Source organism: Rhinatrema bivittatum, chromosome 4 (genome assembly GCF_901001135.1).
Source record: "Rhinatrema bivittatum chromosome 4, aRhiBiv1.1, whole genome shotgun sequence".
In the NCBI taxonomy this organism is placed as follows: domain Eukaryota; kingdom Metazoa; phylum Chordata; class Amphibia; order Gymnophiona; family Rhinatrematidae; genus Rhinatrema; species Rhinatrema bivittatum.
In genome coordinates, this window is record NC_042618.1 from 169,671,912 (window position 1) to 169,697,080 (window position 25,169).

At 42.4% G+C, this 25,169-nt stretch overlaps 1 protein-coding gene across 4 annotated transcripts in view; it reads left to right on the forward strand.

Moving 5' to 3' along the window:
- Positions 1 to 861: 861 nt before the first annotated feature.
- The window catches only part of BAIAP2 (BAI1 associated protein 2), a 248,898-nt gene continuing 224,590 nt past the window's right edge, over positions 862 to 25,169 (forward strand). For 2 of the 4 annotated variants that reach the window (XM_029599205.1, XM_029599208.1), the window contains exon 1: positions 862 to 1,038. In XM_029599205.1, coding sequence (XP_029455065.1) covers positions 970 to 1,038 — 69 coding nt within the window. In that variant the 5' untranslated portion in view covers positions 862 to 969. The remainder of the gene's footprint in view (positions 1,039 to 25,169) is intronic. The other 2 variants (XM_029599207.1, XM_029599206.1) reach the window with 1 other exon arrangement.

Here is a 25,169-nt window from a genome sequence, read left to right on the forward strand (position 1 = left end):
AAAGGGACTTTTTAAAAATGTATTGATATGCTTATCACAATCGCCATATAAAAACTGAATAGAATACAATAGAATTCACTATATAGCTTTAGCTTGTTACCTACACGTTTTGCAAAGGTGGATAACAGATAAAAGCGGGTGGAGGACAATAGTTGTAAACACCGCCAGCCTGCCTCATGACAAGATGTGTTTTGGTTCTTGTCACTTTTTTATTTTCTCCATGTCGCTTTGCCAGTTGTGTGTGCAAATGTGTTCCTCAGTAAATGATGCAGTATCTAGCCCACTGCCATAGCTAGCATTTATTTTTGCAGTGAATAACAAAAGTCTGGTATTTCTGTTTATTCGCCTTCCATATCATCTTTCTTGCCTTCTCAGTCTTATAAGTCTAATTCTACCCTGCCTGCATTTACTGTAGCTAGTGTAGATTTCTGCATTTAACAACAGGCATAGCCGTGTACCTGTCATTTAAAAGGGCTGTCGTAATGTACACAAACGCTCACAACAAAGCTTTGCTGGTAACTTCTAGCCCCAACCAAGCCATTGCGGGGGTTCCGGTGCTACCGCACGTGCCCACTGCGCTGACAGTGAGTGACGCAGTAACCCCCCCGAAGCCTTGACGTCACAGGGCGCCGGGCACCCTACCACATTCCTCCCCTCCCCTTCTCTCCTCTCCTGTGCATGTGCGGGACGGACAGCGTGCCTCACCAATCCTGGCAGAAGAAGCTGGGCGGGTGTCCAGTTTGCATCCAATCCTGACTCCTGTTGCAAAGCCCTTTCACCAATAAGGAGGCGCGAAGGGGTGTGCGGGGAGGGCTGCAAGTAGCGGAAGTTGGCGGTTGCCATGGTGACGGCGTGGGCGGAGGTGGCAGGGGCCGGGCTCGGGGAAGTTTATAAGGCGGCGTCGGGGCTGCGGCGGCCGCCCTAGATCTTATTTGGTTTACGGCTCGTTAGGCTCCGCCGCCTCGGTCTATGGTGCTGTCTGCTCCCAGCATGTCGCGCTCGGAAGAGGTGCACCGGCTCACCGAGACCGTCTACAAGGTGAGTGCGGCCCCGCGCGGACGGTAGCCCAGCGGGGCCCTCTGCCTCCGGGACTCGTGTTATGTGCGTTACTGGCCCCCTTCGCTTCCCGCTGGCTCGGTATCGCTCCCTGATTCTGTGCCGGAGGGGAGCCTCCGGATTGCTTTGCAGCTGTTGGGCTCTTCTCTTCCTGTCTGCTAGCGCCTTCGGAACGTGCGGAGGAATTAACCTGCAGGAGCTGCGAGGGATCGCGCTTCTGCTGGATGGCAAGTGGGAGCGAGGGCTGTGTATTGATTTGCTGGGTAGTTATTTCCCCCCTCGGCGGCTTTTCTTTTGTACTGCTACAGATTTTTATCTCGGACTGATACAGCACCAGTGTTCTGCATTTATTTCACTATTCCCGATGGGAAAGTAAAGGTTTTGAGTTGTTTTGGGTGATGTTTGTTTTTGATGCGCTGTACGTCTGCCTCTATATATAGAATCAGAAATGTTTTGCATCCTGAAACTTTTTCCTGTTAGCGATTTAAGAACGGAGTTTGTAGAGCATTAAAACCTTCTTCTTAAATGGCTTTATGGCGTTTAAGGGTTTGTTTTTCTTTAAAACGGTGTTGAATCAGAATGTTAAGAGCTGATATTAGGGAGATAAAGTAGTGAGACCAGTTTACGTTCCTCGCATGCTTTTTTTCTGAGTTCTGTAGCATTTGTAGTTTTATTTTTTTTTTAAAGAGTTAAGTATTCGTTGTTTTCCTTAGGAGTCCAATGAAACTAGGTTTCTTCCAAGGTTTCCCCAGATGCAGATTTTACCGACATGTTTACAGCAAAAATTCCAGAATGTAGCTGCAGTGTAGGGTGGCTCGACCAGACACATGCTTATTCTTGTCTCCTGAAATGGAGACTCCCATCCTGATTAACAAAAGGCCAACATTAACCCCCTCAGTGGAAAAATGCAGAGATTAGGAGGTGAAAACTTGCTAGCTTTTGTTCTAAATATCTGTAAATCTTAACTGATAACTTTCTATAAATAGACTTCTAAACATATCGGTGTTTATAGCTGTAAATGGAAAGTCTCTTGTCACTTATATTTATTACAATAACTTCATTTTTGTGTTAAGCTTTTTCTTGATGATAAAAGTAAATTCTGGATTGCTGTTTTCCGTTTTTTTCATCTAGAACAATTGATAGGTCAGACCTTTGGGTCAAAACATTGAGAGACCGTTCCCACCATTTGTTGCTGCTGGTGACTTTGACTCTGCCTACATGGCAGTGTTATGACACATGTTTGTCCTAACCATGTGATGCGTTTGCTGTGTTTACTTTGGCTGTTACATCATATTAATGTAACTTGTTTTTAAGCAAAGTGTACCTTTTGGTGGGGCGTGGCAGAGAGAGCAACCTTCCTAAAACAGAAGTAGTGGGGAGGTCTGAATTGTAAGAAGTCTGGGTAGCAACAAGCTAGCTACTAGAACATTTTATTCAATTTAAGCTGAGTTGGAAACTTTGACCCCTTTTTTTGTAATCCAAAAGAAACCCTGAAGTACTGAACTCTCCTTTTAAAAAGGTGTTACAATTTTTTTATTAATTGTCTTTTGGAGAGAAAATTCCTGTCATTTCAAAGATGTCTGCTGTGCTGTTCCTCCTGAAGCCAGTAGTGCAGTTGGTTGCTGTGACGCTGTGTAAAAAAAAAGGAAAGCATCCCTGCTTCAGGGAAAAAATATGAATATCTTTATATCTGTATCTTGAATTTTGTGAGGTAAAACAGATTTGTTGTCCATCTAAGATTACATCGCTGAAATAGTGGTGTTTTTCCTGTTTGTCTTCATCTTTTCTGTGTGGCTGCATTTTTGTACGTTTTAACTTAATTTTAGCCAGTGTGGTTTGATAGAGCCAGATACATTTACTAGTCTGTGGTACTTTCTAATGCCTAAATTGCAGTATTTGAGCTTCCTTATTAACTAATGAAGTAGACTGCTTATCTTTTGTTATGGCGCATTTAAGCTCTGCAGCAGGGGTCCTGGAGTGTCACAACCATGTCTGGTTTTCAATGAATATTCATAAGGTATATTCTACTTGCTGCCTTCATTGTATGCGAATATCTCATGCATGCTCATTGAGATGTCTTGAAAACCAGACATGGTTGTGGCACTCCAGGACTTGTTTCCTCCCCCTGCTGTACAGTTTCAGAGCAAGAGAAAACAATGTAAATTGAAATTTCTAGAATACACTGCTTGTATACTGTAGAAATACCAGTACCTGGTATTTCTTCCACACTGGCCTCTCTGTTGCTATTATAGAAGTTGCTCTTAGCCCTCTAGTGAAGAAAGATAGATCACTTTTTGCTAAAGTAGGTCTGAAAAGTTGAGCATACAGAGGTGGAGGGAACAAGACGCCTCTTCAGTTGAGGGGGTGTAAGCAATGCGTGGGCATCTGCCATCATCACTGTCGGCTTTACTGCCCCGAGAGCTCTGATCTCATTCTGATGCGATGCTTTCAGCAAGCTGCTCTTCAAATATTTTTTGAAATTGCACAAGCATCAGTATGCCGCCCCCATATATAACTGCTTTCTCCCAGGCACCATGATTCAGAAGTCCTCTGTAATTTCACAGCAAACCTTGAGTGATCACGCTAAATGAGGTGGAAGCACAGTTGTTGGCTTTCCCCTTGCAGGCTTTTGCCAGTGCAGTCAGCTTTCTATGTCTCTTTAGTAATTGGAGTCACTGGAGGAAAAGAAGCTGGCAACTTCCACCAACATAATCCCACTTCTCCCATCTGATTCATCTGATCTTACCTTGTATCTGTACAGCTGCTGCAGTAGCACAAACAGAAGTGACATGAAAATTCTCACACAAAGCCTGCAGGAAGGCTTCAGAGGATTGTAAGTTCTTGCTCCTCTTGAATCTTGAGTTCTATTTTTTCTTTGTATTAACATTTTGGTCACCTTTCCCGAGAGAGATGACCAAATTGGTGTGGAAACTTATGAGGAGAGGCTGAAGAATTTGAATGTGTGTACCCTAGAGGAGAGGAGGTGCAGGGGGAGATATGATACAGATCTTCAAATACCTGATGGGTATTAATGGTGCACAAACTTCAAACCTTTTTTGTTGGAAAGGAAACTGTAGCACTAGGTGTCACAAAATTAAACTCCAAGAGGGATGACTCAGAACCAATATCAGGAAATATTTCTTCCCAGAGAAGGTGCTGGATGCCTGGAATTCCCTCCCTGATGAGAATGAAAACACTAAATAATTTCAAAAGGTCATGGGATAGATTTTGGAAATGAAAAAAAAAGGTGCATGGGAATAACCTGCATGAAGTGGCAGTTATCTTTAACAGAAGGCATAGGGCTGATTGCATGGAGCGGCAGCTAGAGCCCTTAATAGAAGGCATGGGATAACCTGCACAATGTGGCAGTTACTACCATGAGCAACCTGCAGGGCAGACTGGATGGACCATTTGGACTTTTATCTGCTGACATTACCTTTATGTAGTATAGGGGAATATTGGAGGGCTTTATGCCTTTACTAGGCTGCTTGCTCAGTATTGCACTGTTGTGAGACCTGTAGCAAGTGAAGAAACTTTCTGCAAGTGTAATCTTTAAGGGGGTTAGGTATATCTTTTCTGGCTTTTAACCTTTTTTCCAAAGCTAACATATATCTGATTTAGATCATGAGTGAATTTGTGATTTTTCTTAACTTAGTCTAAAGTCTTCTGTTGTCATACTTGTTTTGGGAATAACTGGCAATTACTGAACAGGATATGCCCAAGAGGAGCAGTATGATGTGATTTTGGTCACAAGCAAAGTGCATTGGCAGAGCTGTGTGATATGCTATGTACTCAAGAACAGTTAGTAACTTGAGTAAAAGCAAAACCAAGTGCCTTGCTGTTGTGAGCACTGTAGTTTGAAATCACACCGAAATATATTTGTAACATGTTTTTCCTAGCGTGTAGCAGATAGACTCAGGACCATTGGGTATAGTGTACTCCTGATAGCAGTTGGAGACGGATCAGATTTGAATCTGACGTCAGCCCTAGTACATATACCCCTGCAGGAAGTGCAGTTCTTCAGTATTTTCCATCTCCATAGCAGTTAGGGACCCTATGCACGCTCGCACAGCATTAGAGTAATTTTACCAAAGACAAAAATAAGAAATCTTACCTCTGCAGACGAGCCCCGCTCTCCTGCGGTGACACCCATTGGGTCCCTCCCCCAGTTGAGAATTCCCAAGGTGACTTCCGCGATTCCTCGGAGGTAAGCCTGGGTCCTGCGGCCAATCCTCGGCGGGGGCCTAGCCCCCGACATCGGGTGAGGCTGAGAGGCAGCGGGTGCAACTTCAAGCACGGCAGTGAAGGTATTTTCCTTCTCCCCCCGCAGCCAGAGACCGCCTGGAATGAGACCGGGAAGCGTCGAGTCAAGGTAAGGTAGAAATCTATTTAAAAGTCTCCGGTCTCCAAAGCTCGAGGAGTTGCACAGGTTGCCAGCTGGGACCAGTGTCACCGGGTTGATCTGCCCTAGTAGGGCTAGACCCAGGTCAGATCCGAGGGTCCTCCCACGTGGAGACCCTCTGAGGTGGGTGCCATATTGTCCGCGTGGTCGCTGTCACCATTTTGATCTGTTTGCCGCCCTGTCCGCCATTCCGATCCATGCGCACATACCTTGCGCGCACAATGTCGTGCGCACAAGCGACGTGCATAGCCACGCGCTTACTGTGCCTTGCGCATAACTTCAATCTATGCGCATGATAGCGCGCACCAAACCTACGCGCACAACTGTATTTTACACGCACAAGCCATGGCACCACTGGAAAAGAAACTCAAGGCTCAGGGCCTTTGCCCAGCATGCCACATTAGAGCTGCACAGCATGAGGAGGCCACAGCCCTGTGTAAACAGTACGAAGAGGCCCTAGGGGATCCAACTCAAGGGCCTCCACAGCCTCAAACGGGGCTCCCCAGGGACACGGCACCCCTTAGTCTAGACCCAGCATCTATCTCTTGGGTGGAATTCTTCAAAGGTCTGTATACCTTCGTTCACATGCAACCGGGGCTTCCTATAATATGGCCACAGGCTCCACCAGAGGACCTCAACATCCCGGGACCCTCTATGCCCATGGAAGTGATCCCACTGCCCAGAAGCCCCACCTTCGGGGATACGTACAACTCAGATGAGGATTCAGAACCCCTGGAGGAAGGGGAACTCCCGGGGACAGAGCCCCACTGAACCATGAGACGCTTCTTCACCAAGGATGAGCTTCCAGACCTGGTCACACACAGCTTAAAAAGAGCTTGCTATCCTGGGCACAAGTGCCTCGGGGGAACCTAAGACGAACCCCCTACTAGAGGGACTCCGTCAGACCTCCCGTCATTTCCCACTATTACAAGCCGTCCAGCAACTAATTGACCTGGAATGGGATGCCCCGGAAACTACGTTCAAAGGGGGGTGGGCTCTGGCAGCCATGTACCCTCTGGTCCCAGCCGCCAAAGATCTCCTGGCATGTCCGAAAGTGGATGCCATGGTCTGCGCGGTCTCGAAGCGCACTACTATCCCGTGGAGGGAGGAGCAGCACTCAAGGAGACAAAGCGGTCAGAGTAATGTCTGACAATGCCTCAACAGTGGCCTACATCACTCGTCAGGGAGGAACCAGAAGTCAACAGGTGTCTCTGGAAATAGACCTCCTAATGTCATGGGCAGAAGCGAATCTTCAAGAGATTTCGGCTGTCCATATCGCTGGGAAAGACAATGCTGCGGATTACCTCAGCAGAGAAAGTCTAGACCCAGGAGAACAGAAGCTGTCGACCACAGCATTCCAATTGATAGTAAACCGTTGGGGAACACCAACCATGGACCTCCTGGCAAACCTGTCCAACGCCCAAGTGCCCAGTTTCTTCAGCCGCAGGCGGGAACTCCAGTCCCAGGGAATCAATACCCTGGTACAGACCTGGCCACAGGAGACTCTGTTATACGCCTTCCCGCTGCGGCCCCAATTGGGCGCAATCATCCACAAGATAGAACACCACAGGGGACCAGCACATCTAGTGGCCCCGGACTGGCCAAGAAGACCGTGGTACGCAGACCAGCGAAGACTGCTGACAGGGAGCCCCCTTCCGCTACCTCCACACGGAGATCTGCCCCAACAGGGACCGATCCTCTATGAGGATCCAGCTTGATTCTCTCTTACGGTCTGGCCATTGAGAGGACTCGCCTGAGGAAGAGCGGATACTCGAGGGCAGTAATTGACACCCTACTCCGAGCACGCAAGTTCTCCACATCCCTAACATACATAAGGATCTGGAGGTTATTCGAAGCCTGGTGTGAGGACCGCGACATCATACCACGCTGAGTCAAAATTCCTGAGATTTTGGAATTCCTGCAGAAGGGATTGTCTGTCAACTCTATCAAGGTACAGGTGGCCGCATTGTCATGCTACGGAACAAAGAGCGAGAGCGGCACCATAGCCTCTCACCCGGATGTCTCTCGCTTTCTGAAAGGAGTCAAGCAGATCCGACCACCACTAAAGAGGCTGGTGCCTCTTTGGAACCTCAACCTGGTCCTAGATTTCCTAGTAGGAACCTCCTTCAGACCTCTCCATGGCCTGTCCCTCCGACTATTAACATTGAAGACAGCCTTCTTGCTGGAAGTCTGTTCGGCCTGTCATATATCCGAGCTACAAGCACTGTCCTGCTGAGAGCCATTCCTCAGACTCAGCCCGGGAACCATCCGTTACACACAGCTCTGTCGTTCCTCCCCAAAGTGGTGTCTCACTTCCATCTCAACCAAACCATCTTGCTACCATCGCCAGATGAGCATAAGAATTCGGAAGAGGCTCGAAGTCTATGCCATCTCAACGTCGGCAGGCTCCTAAGCCGATACCTGGAAAGGTCGGAATCCATACAAAAGACGGACCATCTATTCGTCCTTCACAGCGGGAAGAAGCAAGGGGAAGCGGCCTCACGAGCAACCATAGCCCGCTGGATCAAAGAAGTCATCAAGGCGGCCTACGTAGAAGCAGGCAAGCCACCGCCTTTACAAGTCAAGGCCCATTCTACTAGAGCCCAGGCAGTGTCCTGGGTGGAAACCAAGATGCTGTCACCCACTGAGATCTGCAGGGTGGCAACATGGTTCTCCATCCACACCTTCTCCAGGTTTTACCACCTGGATGTTCAGGCTTGGGAGGACACAGCATTTGCAAGGGCAGTACTAAGTGGATCACGTGCAGCCTCCCACCCGGTTCAGGAGTAGCTTTTATACATCCCATTGGTCCTGAGTCCATCTGTTACACACTAGGAAATGGAGAAATTACTTACCTGATAATTTCGTTTTCCTTAATGTAGACAGATGGACTCAGCATCCTACCCACGGCTGCCGTTACTCATGGAATTCTCGGGTGACCATCCCCGAGAGTGAGTGATTCACGGGTAAGCCATGCTTTCCTTCAGCTAGTACACCCATCCTACCAGGTGTCGATGCTTCTCGGTTGAGGGCACTGGCGGTCTCTAGCTATAACCAATTCAACTGGTTCAAATTAATTAAGTTAACCAAGTTATAAAGTTAATCAAGTTATTCAGATTATTCAGTCATGCATATATCCACATAAGAACATAAGAAATTGCCATGCTGGGTCAGACCAAGGGTCCATCAAGCCCAGCATCCTGTTTCTATCAGAGGCCAAACCAGGCCACAAGAACCTGGCAATTACCCAAACATTAAGAAGATCCCATGCTACAGATGCAATTAATAGCAGTGGCTATTCCCTAAGTAAACTTGATTAATAGCCGTTAATGGACTTCTCCTCCAAGAACTTATCCAAACCTTTTTTGAACCCAGCTACACTAACTGCACTAACAACATCCTCTGGCAACAAATTCCAGAGCTTTATTGTGCGTGGAGTGAAAAATAATTTTCTCCGATTAGTTTTAAATGTTACTTGCTAACTTCATGGAATGCCCTCTAGTCCTATTATTTGAAAGTGTCAATAACCGAGTCACATCTACTCGTTCAAGACCTCTCATGATCTTAAATACCTCTATCATATCCCCCCTCAGCCATCTCTTCTCCAAGCTGAACAGCCCTAACCTCTTCAGCCTTTCCTCATAGGGGATCTGTTCCATCCCCCCTTTATCATTTTGGTTGCCCTTCTCTGTACCTTCTCCATCGCAACTATATCTTTTTTGAGATGCGGCGACCAGAATTGTACACAATGCTTTTCGAGGAGAATACTGAAGAGCTGCACTTCTTGCAGGGGTATATGTACTAGGGCTTACGTCAGATTGAAATCTGATCCGTCTCCAACTGCTATCAGTACACTGTACCCATTGGTCCTGAGTCCATCTGTCTACACTAAGGAAAACAAAATTATCAGGTAATTTCTCCATTATAATGGAAAGGATTTCCTATGCTTTCCAAGAGGGAGGCATTCTTTACTGAAAAGAAGCATATTCACAGAAAACTAGGCATTCCATTTGGAACTGTGACCTCTTTGCGTCTGCTATATAGCAGATGACTAATCGAATAATTGAATAGCCTGAAGTTGTTTCCCCCTTTCTAACAGGAGAACATAATGCAGTGGCAGGGTTTCTTACTTAGACTGAATAGCTTGGTTTGTATGGGTATAACAGCATTCTATGCCTATGAATGTTGAAAGCATGTAGTTGACACTATGGCTTCCAAAAAAGGAGTGAAAATTACCACAGGAAGTGGCGTGCTACTACTTAATGTTTTGTTCTCAACACTGTACGTGTTTTGGCAAAGGCACATATGTGTGTTTTTCAAGTAACTTGCATTGCAAGGAACAGTATGCAAATAGCATAATGGTTTGCAAAAGGGAGTACCAATCATTTAATGACATTTTTCATTTCAGATTTTAAATTGCTGTGCAGTTTCTAAATAAAGCATGATAGATTACTGTCAAACTTGAGAGGCTCTTAAGCAGCGAAAAGTTTGAGCCTGCTAACCAGCTCTGTAGGTGTTCTTGTGTATTGTATTGCCTTGATTCCTGGTTACAGATTTGGCTAGCTCATTATCCTCTCACCTTTTGGTTCTCTCTGTGTTTTGCTTATTTAAGTATGTTGAGACCTCCCCTTTCTCCAGCTGTTAGTGGCAAATGTTTCTTAAAAGCAGTAGTAGGCAGTTTTTTTTTTTAAGTGCATTGAAAGTATTGACTTGTGCCTTGAGTCTTTCTTAGCTTTTCTTTCTCTTAGAATTATTTTTCTTTTTTATATTTTTTCAAATGCACAGGACCAAAATACAGCGCAAACCTATACCTGGGTTCGTGCTTTGGTTCATGCTATATTTCTGCTTCACTTGCATCAGGGCATGCAAGCTCTAGTTTGCTTTGATCCATAATGGTGGGCTTGACTACACAGAGGGAGCTTTCAAAGGCTTCAAACAATTTAAGAATAAAATATACGTCAGTACAGAAAAACCATTAACACTCCTTTTAATTTAACTGCCAGCTTAAATGAGCTAAAATTTTTGGTGGTACTGCTACTTTCTGTACTTTGTTCAGCTTGGGCAAGCTATTGCATGAAGGAGAGTGCACATTATCTTGTCAAAACAAAATAGTTTTTCATACCAGTTATTTCTTGAATACAGGGAGTTACTAATTTATACTCAAACCTATTTCTTAAATGCTAGAAATAAGAGACAAGAGCATTTGATTGACCATAGTCTATTAGCAGGCCATAGAAGAAAGCCTTTGCTATTAGAAGCACACAGGAATAAAGGTTAACAAACAAGTTGTAGGTGATGGAACAGGAACTCAATGTACTGAAACAGTGTCAACCTACAACAGTCAGGTGGGGCAAATTGAAATCCAAATGTGTTTTGGTTAATAACGATCAAGAATACAAGATAAATATATCATCCTTTTAAATAGGGATGGCTATATTTAGCAATTTTGCATTACCTAGATGTCTGTTTTTATTAGGTAATGGTTCTATCTATAGGGTTTAGATTTCATTCCCAGTGACTAGCAAATATTCAAAATAACTTATTAAATGCAGTTACAACAAAGTGATCAAACACATTCTAAAAACCAAAATCTCTTGATTATCACTGGAAATAGAGCTTTCCTAAGATGCAGAGGAAGAGAGCTTGGTAGTTGCTTCAAAAATCTATTTGCCAGTTGATTTTATTAATATTGGGGTGGAGGTGGGTAGAACTGGAGTTACATGGTATAAACTGAGCCAAGTTTATTAATGGCTTTGTAGCTATAAATTTAGAGAATATGGGGATTAAGATGGGATGAGAAGGTTCCCTAAAAATCTGCTCACTGATACCAGATGTAACTTACCACTGGTTCTTCTCCCACCACTTTTGGCAGCTTTATGTAGTATAGCTTGTGTCACTCATTTGTGGCATCAAAGTATTCTGCAGAACTCTACCATAGATGGACATCTTCCAGTTCAGTTTGACAGTCCTTATTCCTTGCTTTTTCATTATGGTGTCACCAGCCTTCTGCTTATGACTGTTTCATATTTCCATAGTAGCAGTCTTGTCATTTCATTCTGTGGTGAAGGGCGTGGGTTGTGAGTTCTTCTCCAAATGCAAACAAGATAGCTAGAATACATAGCAGTCAAGCAACCAAAGAAAAACAAACATATTTGATTTGCTTAGGTTTGCCCCATGTATGTGGGAACAGTTTTTCCACTTGATGATAAAATACTGTTCAGGGATAGCTCTGACCTGTTCAGGGTTATGTGCAGCACTCAGCACAAGCTCAGGTCGTAAGAAAGCAATATTTGGGTGTTCCATTCCCTTTCTAGAATGTACAAGTCTGATAGTTTACAGGTGGCCTCGTCCTGAGCAGACAACCAAAACCAAACTAAAATAGAGTGAACCAGTGGGTTTTTTTTTTTTTTAACTATGAAAAAGAATGCTGCTTTTAGGGCTACCGGATACATATTGGATAATGTCTTTATTAAGCAGTGTTATAAGGATGTATGTTTAACGTGGATTTCGGAGCTCTGTGGCCAGATTGGATTGACATGTTCTGCCATTTATGACCCCAGAGACTACATATTTGTACAGGGTTGTAAAAATCTGAGTTTCTCCTTCTAGGTTGATGGAAACTTAGGTTTTCAGGTGAAGGCATTTTTTATGTACTACTGTAATTTAATTTTGAGTTCACTATTTGCTTTCAGAAAACCAGTAATAAAGCTGTGGAGGTAGGTGCACTAAAGAGTGAATCAATTCTGTGCCCACTTTGAAGAAAACAGAGTTTAACCTTTTTTAGTTTTGCACAATGTGGGGAGGTGGTTTCCACAACAAATTCACCAAGTAGTCAAGCTAGATTTATTTGCTTTTAAATAAGCAAAGTAGATCGTGTAGGTTTATTGCTCATTATTTACAACCGGCTTAGTATAAGGTCAAAGCCCTCACTGCCCAGGACAGTCTGTAAAGAATTCAGAAGCTTTTGAACCTTTGCAGGAATAGGCAGCTCCCTAAACAGCTTGTGGGAAATGCTGAGGGGACAGAATTCTTTACCAAGACTCAGCCAATTAGCAGCCCTCCCAGTTTCCCTGAATTAAGAATGTAATCCTCGTTAACCCTCTGTGCATCCTGTTACCACAAGGCATCTGTAGCATTGAGGATTTGTTTGTAAAAACTGTATTTTATTTTTCTTTTTAAACAAACAGTTGCATGTGTTGGAAGGGAGTTTGGGTCTCATTCAAAATAACTTTTTTTTCTTCCCATTCTTTGCTTGAAGGTAATCTTTACTGAATAAGGGCCTTTGAGTCTGACACATCACATGATCATCTAAGACCTACTCAGATCCTCATGGTTCATCGATGGTCACATGCCTTGATGAAATCTTTCTCAAAGACTTTTTTGTGGTAGATAATGTTTTTAAATGTTGATGCACTTTGAAGTTATATTTGATGGGCATTATTACTAAACTTTTATTTTTCGTTGTGCTTTGGAAGGCCGACACAAAAGTTTTAAACTCTAGAAGTTCTGTTGTAACTTTATTGCCAGCAGATAGTTCTTTAATATTTCATGTCAGTGCTCCCCCCCCACTGGGACTCTGTTTTTGTTAGCGACTATGATATATGAGGTTCTGGGTTCAACTAATTCTTGACGTGTTCAGAATCAAACTTACTGATAACTTATAAAGAAGAGATTGGTCCTTCTGTTAAAAATTTCTCCAATTGTCTGGTACAAAACATAAATGAAAAACGTGTTGAGGCCAATGCAAGAATTCAGCGCGAAAAACGGGCACTCAGTGTTGAGCGCCCACTTTCCTAGCGCACGCCTAGTACTTCTCCTGGGCCCGAAATCGAATATTTAAATGAGGGGTCACGTTGCCAGTGAGATGCTAGGAACAAATGTGCGCCCCTGGCGCCTCCTTGGCAGCGGGTGCTCAGGAGAGATGACTGGTCAGCGGGTTAGGAAAACAGACACTCAATTTTACGAGTGTCTGTGTTCCTAACCTGTGTACAGCCACGAGTTAGGAAAATGGGACGCTCAATTGATGGCCGGCACACACGTTTTTTTTTTTTTTTAAACCTTTTGGTGGTTCTGACTTAATATCACCATGATATTAAGTTGGAGAATGTACAGAAAAGCAGTATTTTTTGCTTTTCTGTACACTTTTTTGGACTGCTTAGAAATTAATGCCTGCTCAGGGCATGTTAATTTCTGAACGTAGAAATGTGTGGGAAGGATGCACGTTTGTTTGTTTTTTTTTGGGGGGGGGGGGATGGGATCTGGGGAGACTAGCTAGCTAATAGCCTCATCAACATACATTTGCATGTGATGAGTGCTATTAGTTTTGTAGGGGGTTGGATATGTGTTTTGGACGTGCTGATCCCCTTAAAGCATAAGGGGTTGTGGATGCACATCCAAAACGTGCATTGAACCATGGATTAAACAATGCACTTGGCTGAGCGCACGGTTTTGCATCAGCCCCTAAGTTAATAAGATTTAGTGTACTAATTTTGACCTGCCCCATGAGTGGAGGAGTTGCCAAGTGCTAAGAGCCGCAGGCTGAGAAACAGGGACACCAGGTTTGAATCCTGCTTCTCCACAATCTGCTGCTTGTGACATTGGGCAAGTCATGCATTGTGTATAACTTAGGACAGTGGTTCTCAACCTTTTTTGTGTGGTGGCACACCTGGCACAGTTCCCTTCATTGTGGCATATCACCTTCAAAAGCAGTGATAGGAGTTAAGAGTTCACGTATCCAAAGGATAGAGTACAAGAAAGCAATGTGTGCAAATGTAGGTGTCCAAAGTCAAAGGGACGGTTGTCAATAATAGATGCTGGCTTTATTCAAGAGCTTCATCTAAACAGAGCAGTAAGTCTCCCAACATGAACCCATGTTTCACCCGGAGGCTGTAATGGGAGGGACTGGGAGGCAGACAGCTCAGACTCTTACAGTAAATTCAGAGCCCTGTGCAGTTTCAGTTGTAGAGGGGAAAGCAGCAGCAACAAATAAGCACTTCTTTGACCTCCCTTCCCCCCACCCTTGCTGGCAGGAGGACATCCTGCAGACTGGGAAGGAAAGAAAATGAAGACTGCCGCTGTGCCTCAACTCCTTCCTATCAGGCTTATTGGCCACGGCGTGCTAGTGTCCTCGGCACTCTGGTTGGGAAACACTGACTTAGATTGTTAGCCCCCTTTGAACAGGGAAATCCCCTACCGTACCTGATTTGTAACATGCCTCGAGCTGAGATTTGAAAAAGGCAAGTAGTCCAGTTTTAGAAAGAAAACTGAGCCTCTCCAGTAATGTCTATTTTTTTGTCTTGCCCTACATGTTCACAGCATTCAGGGGCCATCTCAAGCTGGCTGTACCCTTCTGATGCTTCTTCTGATAGGTGTGAAACTGACCCTGTCTAGTGAAAAATTCCTGTGCCTCTACAAATGCCTTGTCTGATAAACCACCCATGAGAACAGAATGGCATCATTAAGAACCCAGTCATTAGCCTTGTGAGAGACTTGTTTGTTCATTATATAACACTTTAAAAATATCTCTGCCCTTTGAATCACATTTTCTTTTGCTCATTAGGATGCATCATACTGGAAATCTAATCTTTTCTGTGTATACACACAGATTGCACACAACAGATCTGAGGATTTTTTTTACACTTGGCAATGAACTTTCATGTCTTGATTAAAAAAAAAACAAACCCCAACACTCCAAAGCAAAATAGAATGGTTTGTGTTGCTTGGTAGAAGGATTAAAGTCACATGACCGGGCACGCCATGCTAGCTTGTTGCAGAATCAACCAGTTTTCTGTTACAGGAGCAGAGTGAGCTGGTAACTGCTAAATAATTCTTAGATTCTGGTGCTTAGTAATAGCATTTTCACTTTACCTAATAACATAGATGGTGGCAGAAAGACCAACCAGCTCATCGAGTCTGCCCAGGTTTCTGTTGATAAGCATGCTTAATTCAGCCTGCTTATCTTGGACGACGTCATCCAACAACACATGATGTGGAGCCGTCTCTCTAAGTACACAGAGCTTTGATGCTCTACACATGCACGGCAATTCCCGTGCAATTAACTGATTAGAGTCTCCCTGGTTCGGTTTTTTTTATTTTTTTTTTGTTTGTTTTTTTGCGCCAAGGCATGGTTGAGTGGAATGACTTTTTCCCTTTTTCTCCTCAAGCTAATTCATTTTTCGTTAATTGTGATCCCCAAAACAGCATTTTTCAGTGCTCATCTCGAAGCGGCCCTGAGCTTTAAATATTGCCAATTTGAGCTTATTATATTCATCATAGATGGACATAATTATTGTTATATTTGCCTGGGCCCAGACCATGACTAGGCTGCATGCTGTGACTGTGGCTGCATGTTGCCATGGGCTGAATGTCAGAGAGACCAGATGATTGCCTGGTTGCGAGAGGAGGAAGGGATCTTCTCAACATCAGGAAGTTATGCCCCCTCTCCATGATGATCCACACAGTCATCCCCAGGCAGAAGACACACTATCGAGACCTGCAGCGATGTGCTGTGTCCATAGGCCTATCAGAAAGGCCTATTGGGGCTTCAAAACATAAAACGAAGCACTCAAAACAGCAGGAAGCCACAAATCTACCATCCAAAATTGGAGCTTCCGTTACCAAAAAGCCAGCAGCATATAAAGAATCTGCAGCACTGTCTACTGCATCATCCATGAAAAAGGTGCGTTGAATGCACCCCAACGCGACGCACATATGATATCCCGTGATGCACGATTACAATCCAAGCCAGCGTCGAATCAGGGGAAATTCATGGCGTACCTCCGATGCGTGATCAACGCACAGATGTAGCATGCATATAAGCCGAAACATATGGCACAAGATGCCGCCAAAAAGGCTACGACTCATGCAACAATGCCTTATAAACTTTTGAAGCCTGTAGGTGAGAGTGACAAAGGGCACGTGTCGTCCATAGCCCAGAAACGCACCCACAGAGAAGTGAATAGAGATTCCCAGTAAGGATCCCAGAGCAGGAGACAACTGAGTCACAACTTCATAAAATTTTACCCAGGTATGACAGTCCACCAAGTTCTTCATCATGAGATCTTCAAGCTCCACCTACTCCAGTAGAAGAAGGCAGTCCACCTTCTCCTCAGTTTGAATGACAGCAGGTGCTTTCACCTTCTCAATCTCAAGCAAGTTCCATAGGACTTCCTTAGGATACCCCTGATGATTCTCCAGAACACTCATCTCCACTAGAAGATCTTACTTTACTCAAGATTTGTGGAAAAACTGGGGAATCTTTAAAGGTGGAAGTCTGCAAGATACTCGACCAAGTTCAGAGGTATTCGGTATCCTAAAAATTCTAGACATCCCATCAGAACCAACTGTTTTACCTTCACATGCCATCTTAGATTCAGTCAGTGAAATCATGAGTCCCCAATTTCTGGCTTGCCAGTTGCTAGAAAACTGAACTTTAAATTCCACCTTAGTCACCAGGATATGGAATCATCCATTTGCCTCATGCCTCAGTGGTGTTGGAATCTGCAATGAGCAAAGGAAAGAAAACAAGACTCAAACACTCCACCAGGGACAGATAACAAAATCTTGGATGACTTTGGCTGTAAAGTATTCCAAAGTTCCATGCTAACGTCTCAAATTTAGGAGAACCAATTTTATATGGTGCGGTACTTATATGAGTGCCTTCAGCAACTGAAGCCTTTTGTTTGCTCAGAAATCAGAGAACACAACACTTCAAGCGCTCCATAATTTAGAGGCGGCGCTCAGGCATTTGCTGTGTTCAGTCTATGAATCTTTTGAGACTATATCCCGCACTTCCACAGCGTCTGTTGCTGCTAGTCATATGGCATGGTTATGAACTAGTGCAATCCGATGATTAGTGCAGTTAGTATAGCGGTGTTTAAAAAAGGATTGGATAAGTTCTTGGAGGAGAAGTCCATTACCTGCTATTAAGTTCACTTAGAGAATAGCCACTGCCATTAGCAATGGTAACATGGAATAGACTTAGTTTTTGGGTACTTGCCAGGTTCTTATGGCCTGGATTGGCCACTGTTGGAAACAGGATGCTGGGCTTGATGGACCCTTGATCTGACCCAGTATGGCATTTTCTTATGTTCTTATGTTCTTAAAAGCTTGCTGATCTACCATGCCAGGGGACAACCTTCTCTAGAGACGAGCTCAGGGAGACAGTTTCCCAGATCAAAGAGCAAAATGTAGCAGCGTAGTTTGACTTTGCCTACCAAACATACATATAAACAAAGGGGGAACCACTAATAATACTTTAGAAAAAATGAGTTGTGGCTGAGCAAGTTTTGTTAATATACCTCAATATTTCTAGCTTCTTATTTCACACGTTCAGAAATGCCATTCACAAGGCTGTTTGCCATAAATGTAGAGATGTGAATCGGAACTGATCCGATTCACATCTATAGAGATGTGAATCGGAACTGAAATCCGAACCGATTCTGGTTCCGATTCACATCTCTAATAAATGACTTAAAACATAAATTTTCCAAATTTTTGGGATAAAGGCATTAAACGAACAGTCAACGTACTATTTCAACCCTTTGATTTCATGTCCTGACCATCATTATATGTCCTTAATGTCCCAAAGTTTTTTCTATTTTTCAATTTTTTTTCAAAAAACAATTTGTGCTCAATACATCTGTGAAATTAAGCTAAAGTCAATTTCTTCTAACAACCGAATAAACAAAATGTGCAATCTGTACTTTTTCTTTTCTTATTTCTTGCACAGTTTTGTTCATATCTCAAACACTTTTCAGTTCTTAAATTTGTGCCCAAGAACAATTTGTCTCCTACAACCCTAACAAACTAGTAGTAGCAATAACAAATAGAATATTATCCAGCTGGATCACAAACTGTATTCAGTATTGCTTCCACTCTGCCTCTTTGCCATTGCCCAGCACAGTCAAGGCACATCAAGTTCAAACTACTTCCTCTTCAATAGCACACTTACAAAATGTTTCGATTGCTGACATTTTGTTATTTAGAGTTGTGCAGTGCAAACATTTAAAAACAGCTCTAAAGGTTTTCCTGATTGATTAAGCATTTAATTGATGTATGCCCTGTAGGTTTGACTTGAGGTTGTTGTACTGTTTTGATGGTGTTTGTTAAATTTTACTTTGATTATGATGTATGTTATTTTTGTAAGTCGCTTAGGTGTGAAGAGATCAAGAAATTTTTAATAAACTAAAGTTAAACTAAACATTTTGCAAGGCCACAAAGTTGTCAACTGTGCACACATTCACATCTCACTACTATGTGGATCAACTTTCAGCCTCCTATAGTTCAGTGGATCTTGCAGTTTTAAATGCTGTAGAAGGCAAGTAGAGACCGCCCATACACGAGGACAGCTTGCACAAAAAAAAGAAAACATTGCAGAAAAGAGAAGTATGAAACAGCAACTCTTAGCTTGAGATTCCCCAAGACAGCATGGCTAATTCAGCCTGCTTATTGATAGAAAAGAGCAAATTTGCTTACTGTAAATGTTTTGCATAGATAGGATGAATTAGCTATGCATACCCACCCACCTTCCTGGACAGTTTATACCTATCATCAGACAGTCTGTAGGCTTAATTATGAACTGAGAAGACTCTACATCAATCAATTGCATGGGAACTGCTGCACATGCACAGAGCGTGAAAGCTCTGTGTACTTGGAGAAGGCTTCACATTATGCCCCATTGGATGATGTCACCCAAAATGGCATGGCAAATTCATCCTGCAATCTATGGAGAAACACCCTTTATGGTAAGTAAACTTGCTCTTATTCATCCCATGTTGCCAATGATGGATATAGATACTAGAACCTGTCAACTGTTGGCCATAAAGCATGACTGCTTGCGAGAGATCACTTCTTATCCAGGACAGTTTTGTCGTTTTCCTCCTCCATACTCTACCTTGTGCAGATGAGCATACAAGATCCCCTCTTAGTTCACACCCAGCATCTCTCCCTTCTCATGTCTAATTACAAGGTTTGCTAGTAATCTGGATAACTATTCATATCAGCATAGCTGTTTCCTAGCATCTGGCCTCCTAGATCCCTTGTGTAGCCTGCCAGACAACTTGACTAGATGACTGTCTGCTTTTCTGCTAAGACTTATAGGTACTGCACTTTCAACTTGCCAGACAGCCCCAGCTATGGGGTTGCTTGCATTTTCTACCAGGACGTCTTAATGTTTCATATTACTATTCCATTCATTCTGGCAGCCTCAACACAAATCTTTTAAGGAGGGTACTTTAAACATGTGCACATGGTTCATGCTATCTCTTATTTTTGTAACTAAGCATCCTTTGCTTAGTCCATTCCCTCTTAGTCTGTTACTATTTGAGTTTCCAGCTGTTCTGAGAGAGTTCCAAGCATCCATCGCCCTTTCTGTGTTAAGTTTCCTAATCTTTCGTCTCTCCTCTCCCCGCCCTGTTGGATCCTTCAGTCCTGACCCCTTATGAGTTGTATGTTTTATGGAGATCTTATTTTTGATCTTTTGATTTATGGCCACCTATATGAAAAGTGTGCATTGAGGGTTTTTAAATGTCTGCCATTTTTTGTCTTCTGATAATGTTTATTAGCAGTAATTATTGAAACTGCCTTTTTAAGAGGCGAATGACACTTTTTTTTTGCAGCAGTTGTGGTTTGGTGGCCCTGACAGTGATTGGCGTGATGGTAAAAAGAGCAATATCACCATCTTGTGAACTCACACGATTCAAGTTTTCCAGTGGCATAAACTTTATGCACACAGTACTGAGGGTGTTCATCATGAGAATCTACAGAACAATAATGGGAATAAACTTTTCCTTCAGTTTCATATTCTATCTGTGGAATGTCACAATTTCAAAAATAGCTACTGGCCCCTATCTTCCATTTGCTGGATGACACCTCATAATCTAACCTGTTGATGCACAACACAACTTGTTCATAGACTTAGTGCAGAACTTTGACAGTTCTTTCTTTTTTTTTTTTTTGAGATGGGTATATTTTACTTTTGTACATAAACTGCAGGAATGTATTCTTCTGTTATGTTTCAGCCACATCTGGTAGTTGCATGACTTTGGAGTCAGTTTTCCTTAAGAATTGTCCTTTATCTCCCTGAGGCTGTTTTGACCTTCACCAAAACAGTGCTTACTACCAAAGTACACCAAAGCCAAAAACTCACCTGGAAAGAACACAATATATGAGACAATGAAAAGTGAATCTTATGAAATCCTAATTCTTTACCCCAAGGATTCAATATCAAGTTGGCTGCATTTCACTGCATAAATCATATCTCAGAATGAAGTTTAGGAAAATTGTTTTCAAACACATATATTTGTCTTTTATCTATTGCATATAAAATTGCAAAAGAAAACGCCATCCCAACCTCATTTTTATGTATGAAAGCATCGCCTTAGCTTCGAGAAAGGGATCTGGTGCTCCACGTAAACTCCAAAGAAGAGGTGTTAAGAATGATTTAAGGCAGTGACATTGTAGCAAACCAGCTTTTCTCTGTCAGTACCAAGATATTGCAGATTTTCAGCATATACATGCCTGTTTTGGGGATCTAAAGCAAAATCTGTAAACAACATAGAAAAAATATAAATTAAAACAAGACGACATGAATATAAATGAGACAGAAATCCACAATTTTGCAGAAAAATTGGACTACAGTCTTATCCAGCTTATGGTCAAACCAACTGCCGCACACAGCAATGATATTTAACATTTAAATGGACACAGTCTAATAAAGGGATACGTAAAAAAAATTGCATTATCTAGTCTCATGCAATTGATGATCAAAATAGTAATAGAACAACTTAATCTTATGAAACGTTTAAAGAAACACCGACCAGTGGTAAAATATATAGAAAAATTGTCATGGTGTTGCACCCCTAGATGTTCACGAGGCATTTTTAGTAGAAATCAGCCAATTGAATTTCTCTGTTTAATCCATGCAGTGTCATCGTATGCCATTTATAAATGTATGTATCTTCTCATTGTAAAAGAAAATGCAAAAAAAAAAACAAAAACTCATAGCTGCCAAACCCTTCTGGACATGCTATCTAGTTTCAACATGACTCAACAAGTGAACACCCATACTCATAAAGCGGGTCATACTCTTGACCTAATTTTCACTAGCCACCACTTCTTAAATACTTACACCTCAGTCAACCCAGTCCCCTGGTCTGATCACTTCCTCATCCACTGTAAATCTCAACTACAACCCAGTATCTCAACTAATGAAAACATCTCCTCTTCCTTCAAATTCAGACCACAGTTTCATCCAGACAAACTACAAAAAGAACTAGGAAAACAAATCTCTAACCTCGACCTTTCCAGCTCCAAGAGAGCAACTCAGTCTTGGCACCATCTAACCAAAATAACAGCCAACAATATAAACCCAGTGAAAACTAGACAGCGAAAACTAAAAAACGAAAAAAATAACCCGTGGTTTGACTCCAACCTAAGATCAATGAAATCTAACCTCAGAAAATTGGAAAAAGAATGGAGAAAATCGATGTCCCCAACTAACCAACAAAGATACCGCACTCACCTTGCCATCTATAAAAGCACGATTTCAAACACGAAAAGATACTACTACAGCCAAAAGATTAAAAACTCTTCTAACAACTCAAATGCCTTATTCAACATAGTAAAAAACCTCACAGAGGACAAAAACTCTACTACCCACTCAAACATTGATACCAACTTATCTCAAAACCTCGCCACGTTCTTCAATGACAAAATCAACAGATTAATAAGCTCTCTCAACAATTCTACTACCACAGAAGACTGGTTAGAATCTAAGAATATACCCCAGTGGTCACATTTCAACCCTGTCTCCATCACTGAAGCCGGAAAAATGCTAAATAAAATAAATCCTGCGCGTCATGAACTGGACTCAATCCCAACGCGGAACCTCAAAGATTTGGCACATATCATCGCCCCCACCTTAGCCGCCATCTTAAACAAATCACTAGAAGAAGGCGAACTCCCAACCGAACTAAAATCTGCAACCATCACTCCCATTCTAAAAAAGAAGAACCTAGATCCGTCAGACCCAAATAACTACCGCCCCATATCCAATCTACCCCTACTAGCCAAATTGACAGAAAAAGCTGTTTTATCCCAACTAAACGAACATCTTGATTCATACAACATACTTCACCCGAATCAACACGGATTTAGAAAAAATCACAGCACGGAAACACTTCTCGCCAACCTATCTAATGAAATTCTAAGAAGTGCCGACATCAAGATTAACCACCTCCTAATACTCCTAGACCTCTCCGCGGCATTCGATACTGTAGATCACAAAATCTTTCTATCTAGCCTTTCAAACATCGGCCTCTCCGGCTTCACCCTCAAATGGTTCACCTCCTTCCTAAATAACAGATCCTTCAAGGTCACTATGAACAACATCTCATCAAAACCCCTCCCTCTAGACACCGGTGTACCACAAGGTTCTGCCCTTTCGGCCACCCTCTTTAACATCTATCTAATTCCTCTCTGCCACCTCATCTCCAGTCTTGGAATAACTTTCTTTCTGTACGCCGACGACATTCAGTTCATCATACCTGTCACCAACTCAATAGAAGACGCTCTTCGCACAGCTGCCAAACACCTAACCACAATTAGAAACATGCTCAACAAGTTAAAATTATGCCTAAACATGAATAAAACTGAATGTATCCTCATTGGAAGAAACGTCTCAGACCAAACCATTGCCCACAACTCTCTTCTAATCAACAACATATCCATACCTCTAAAAAGCTCAACAAAGGACCTCGGCGTATGGATCGATAAAGATCTCAACCTAAAAACACACATAGCAGCCAAAACCAAGGAAGGTTTCTATAAACTTCATGTACTAAAACACCTAAAGCCGCTCCTCCACCATCAGGAATTCCGAACAGTCCTACAATCCCTGATCTTCAGCAGCTTAGACTACTGCAACTCAATGTTATTAGGTCTCCCCAAATCCACCTTAAAACCGCTGCAGTTACTGCAGAATGCCGCTGCAAGAGTACTGACCGGAAATAAAAAATCGGATCACATCACCCCAATACTAAAAAGCCTACACTGGCTACCAATCATTCAAAGAATTGAATACAAAACCCTGACGATCATCCATGACGCTTTACACAATTCAGTTAACTCCGCAGTCAGTAAAATGTTCCACCCCCACAAACCTCAACGGAACACCAGAACTTCTGAAAAACGTCTACTCGAAATACCCACATATCCCATGGCTAAGCTTACTAACACCAGAAATAGAGCTCTCTCCATAGCGGGGCCTAAACTCTGGAACGCCCTACCATGCTACCTCACCACTATCATCGAAAATAAATCATTCAAAAAAGAACTGAAAACCTGGATCTTCAGCCAGACTTTCAATGATGATTTAAGCAATCCACAATTGTGATGCCTTAAGCTTCCCATCCTTCTCCCCTCTTCTCTTCTCCGCATACCTACCCCTTCCTCCTTCCATTACCTACCCCATCCCCCCCTCATTTCCTACTTTTCCCATTCAGACTTTCTTGTATTCAGAGCACGAGTTTGTACATACCTTCCTCGTTTTTCGTTTCTATTTTCTTTTTCGTTATTTGAATTAAATTATTTTTTAGTTATTCCTGTTACTTCCTTCTCCATATGCTAGTTGCATATACTTTTGTTTCTCAAATTGTTCTATGTATCATTGTTTCGTTCCAATGTAAACCGGGGTGAAGGCATGTGCTAAACCTCGGTATATAAAAGCTTCAAATAAATAAATAAATAAATAAAAAAATCTCCTCAGGTACTTCTATGAGCCAGTTCTAATACAGGAGCCTCAGGTCTTCTGGAGTGTGGTTGAATGATATTCTATATGAAACTAAAGGCACATCCACTTTAGCTGCTTAAATGTTCTTGAATTCTAATTCAAATGGAACATATTGTTTTTCCAGTGTATAGTATTAGTAATTAGAAAGGACACCAAATGGCATACATCACTCCAGTGTTTGCGCAGGTAGTATACTGCCTTAAAATATATATTGGGCGATTTTGAAACACAAGTTCATTGCTACTGAAAGAATTCAAACAAATATTACAGTAGCTGCATGGAAAATGTCTGATACAGCTATAGTTTTGTGCAGTTTAGAAGATATGTAGGTGGAATGAACCAAATAGTCTTTGTTTCAAGCCCATTTTAGGGGCAATAAGTGTTTCTTGGAAAATCAGCAACAAACATACAATGTCCCCAATATTTCTGGATACTTTTTTGTTACTCAAGTCTGTGGAGAATAAGGTAAACACGAACAAACTGTGAATCCTCTTACTGGATGGGAAGAAAATAATGAAACACATTTGGCCCTAAATTCCCTTTTATAGGATTGCTGTACAACCCGGAATAACTACACTCGTAGAAACAGATCTTCATCTCTTGAGCTTGGGTATTGAATTCTTATGTATTAGAGCTAAGCTTACTTGAGCGTAGCTGGTAAATTTTTACATAAATTTAAAGAATGACAGCTAGAAAAATGTAGAAGAGTATTATGGTCTGTGGGCTTCCTAAAAATGGAAAACTGGTTTGGAAAATGGTTTATCTTAAAAATCTTGTGTTAACTGTAGATGTGAACTGCAGTTTTAAATCACATGAATTTAAACCTTTGTAATTTATCTGTATTGCCAGTCCACAACATTAAAATGTTGATGTAACATTTTCCCAATTTTATCTGAGGTTTTGATAGGAAACTTGGGGCAG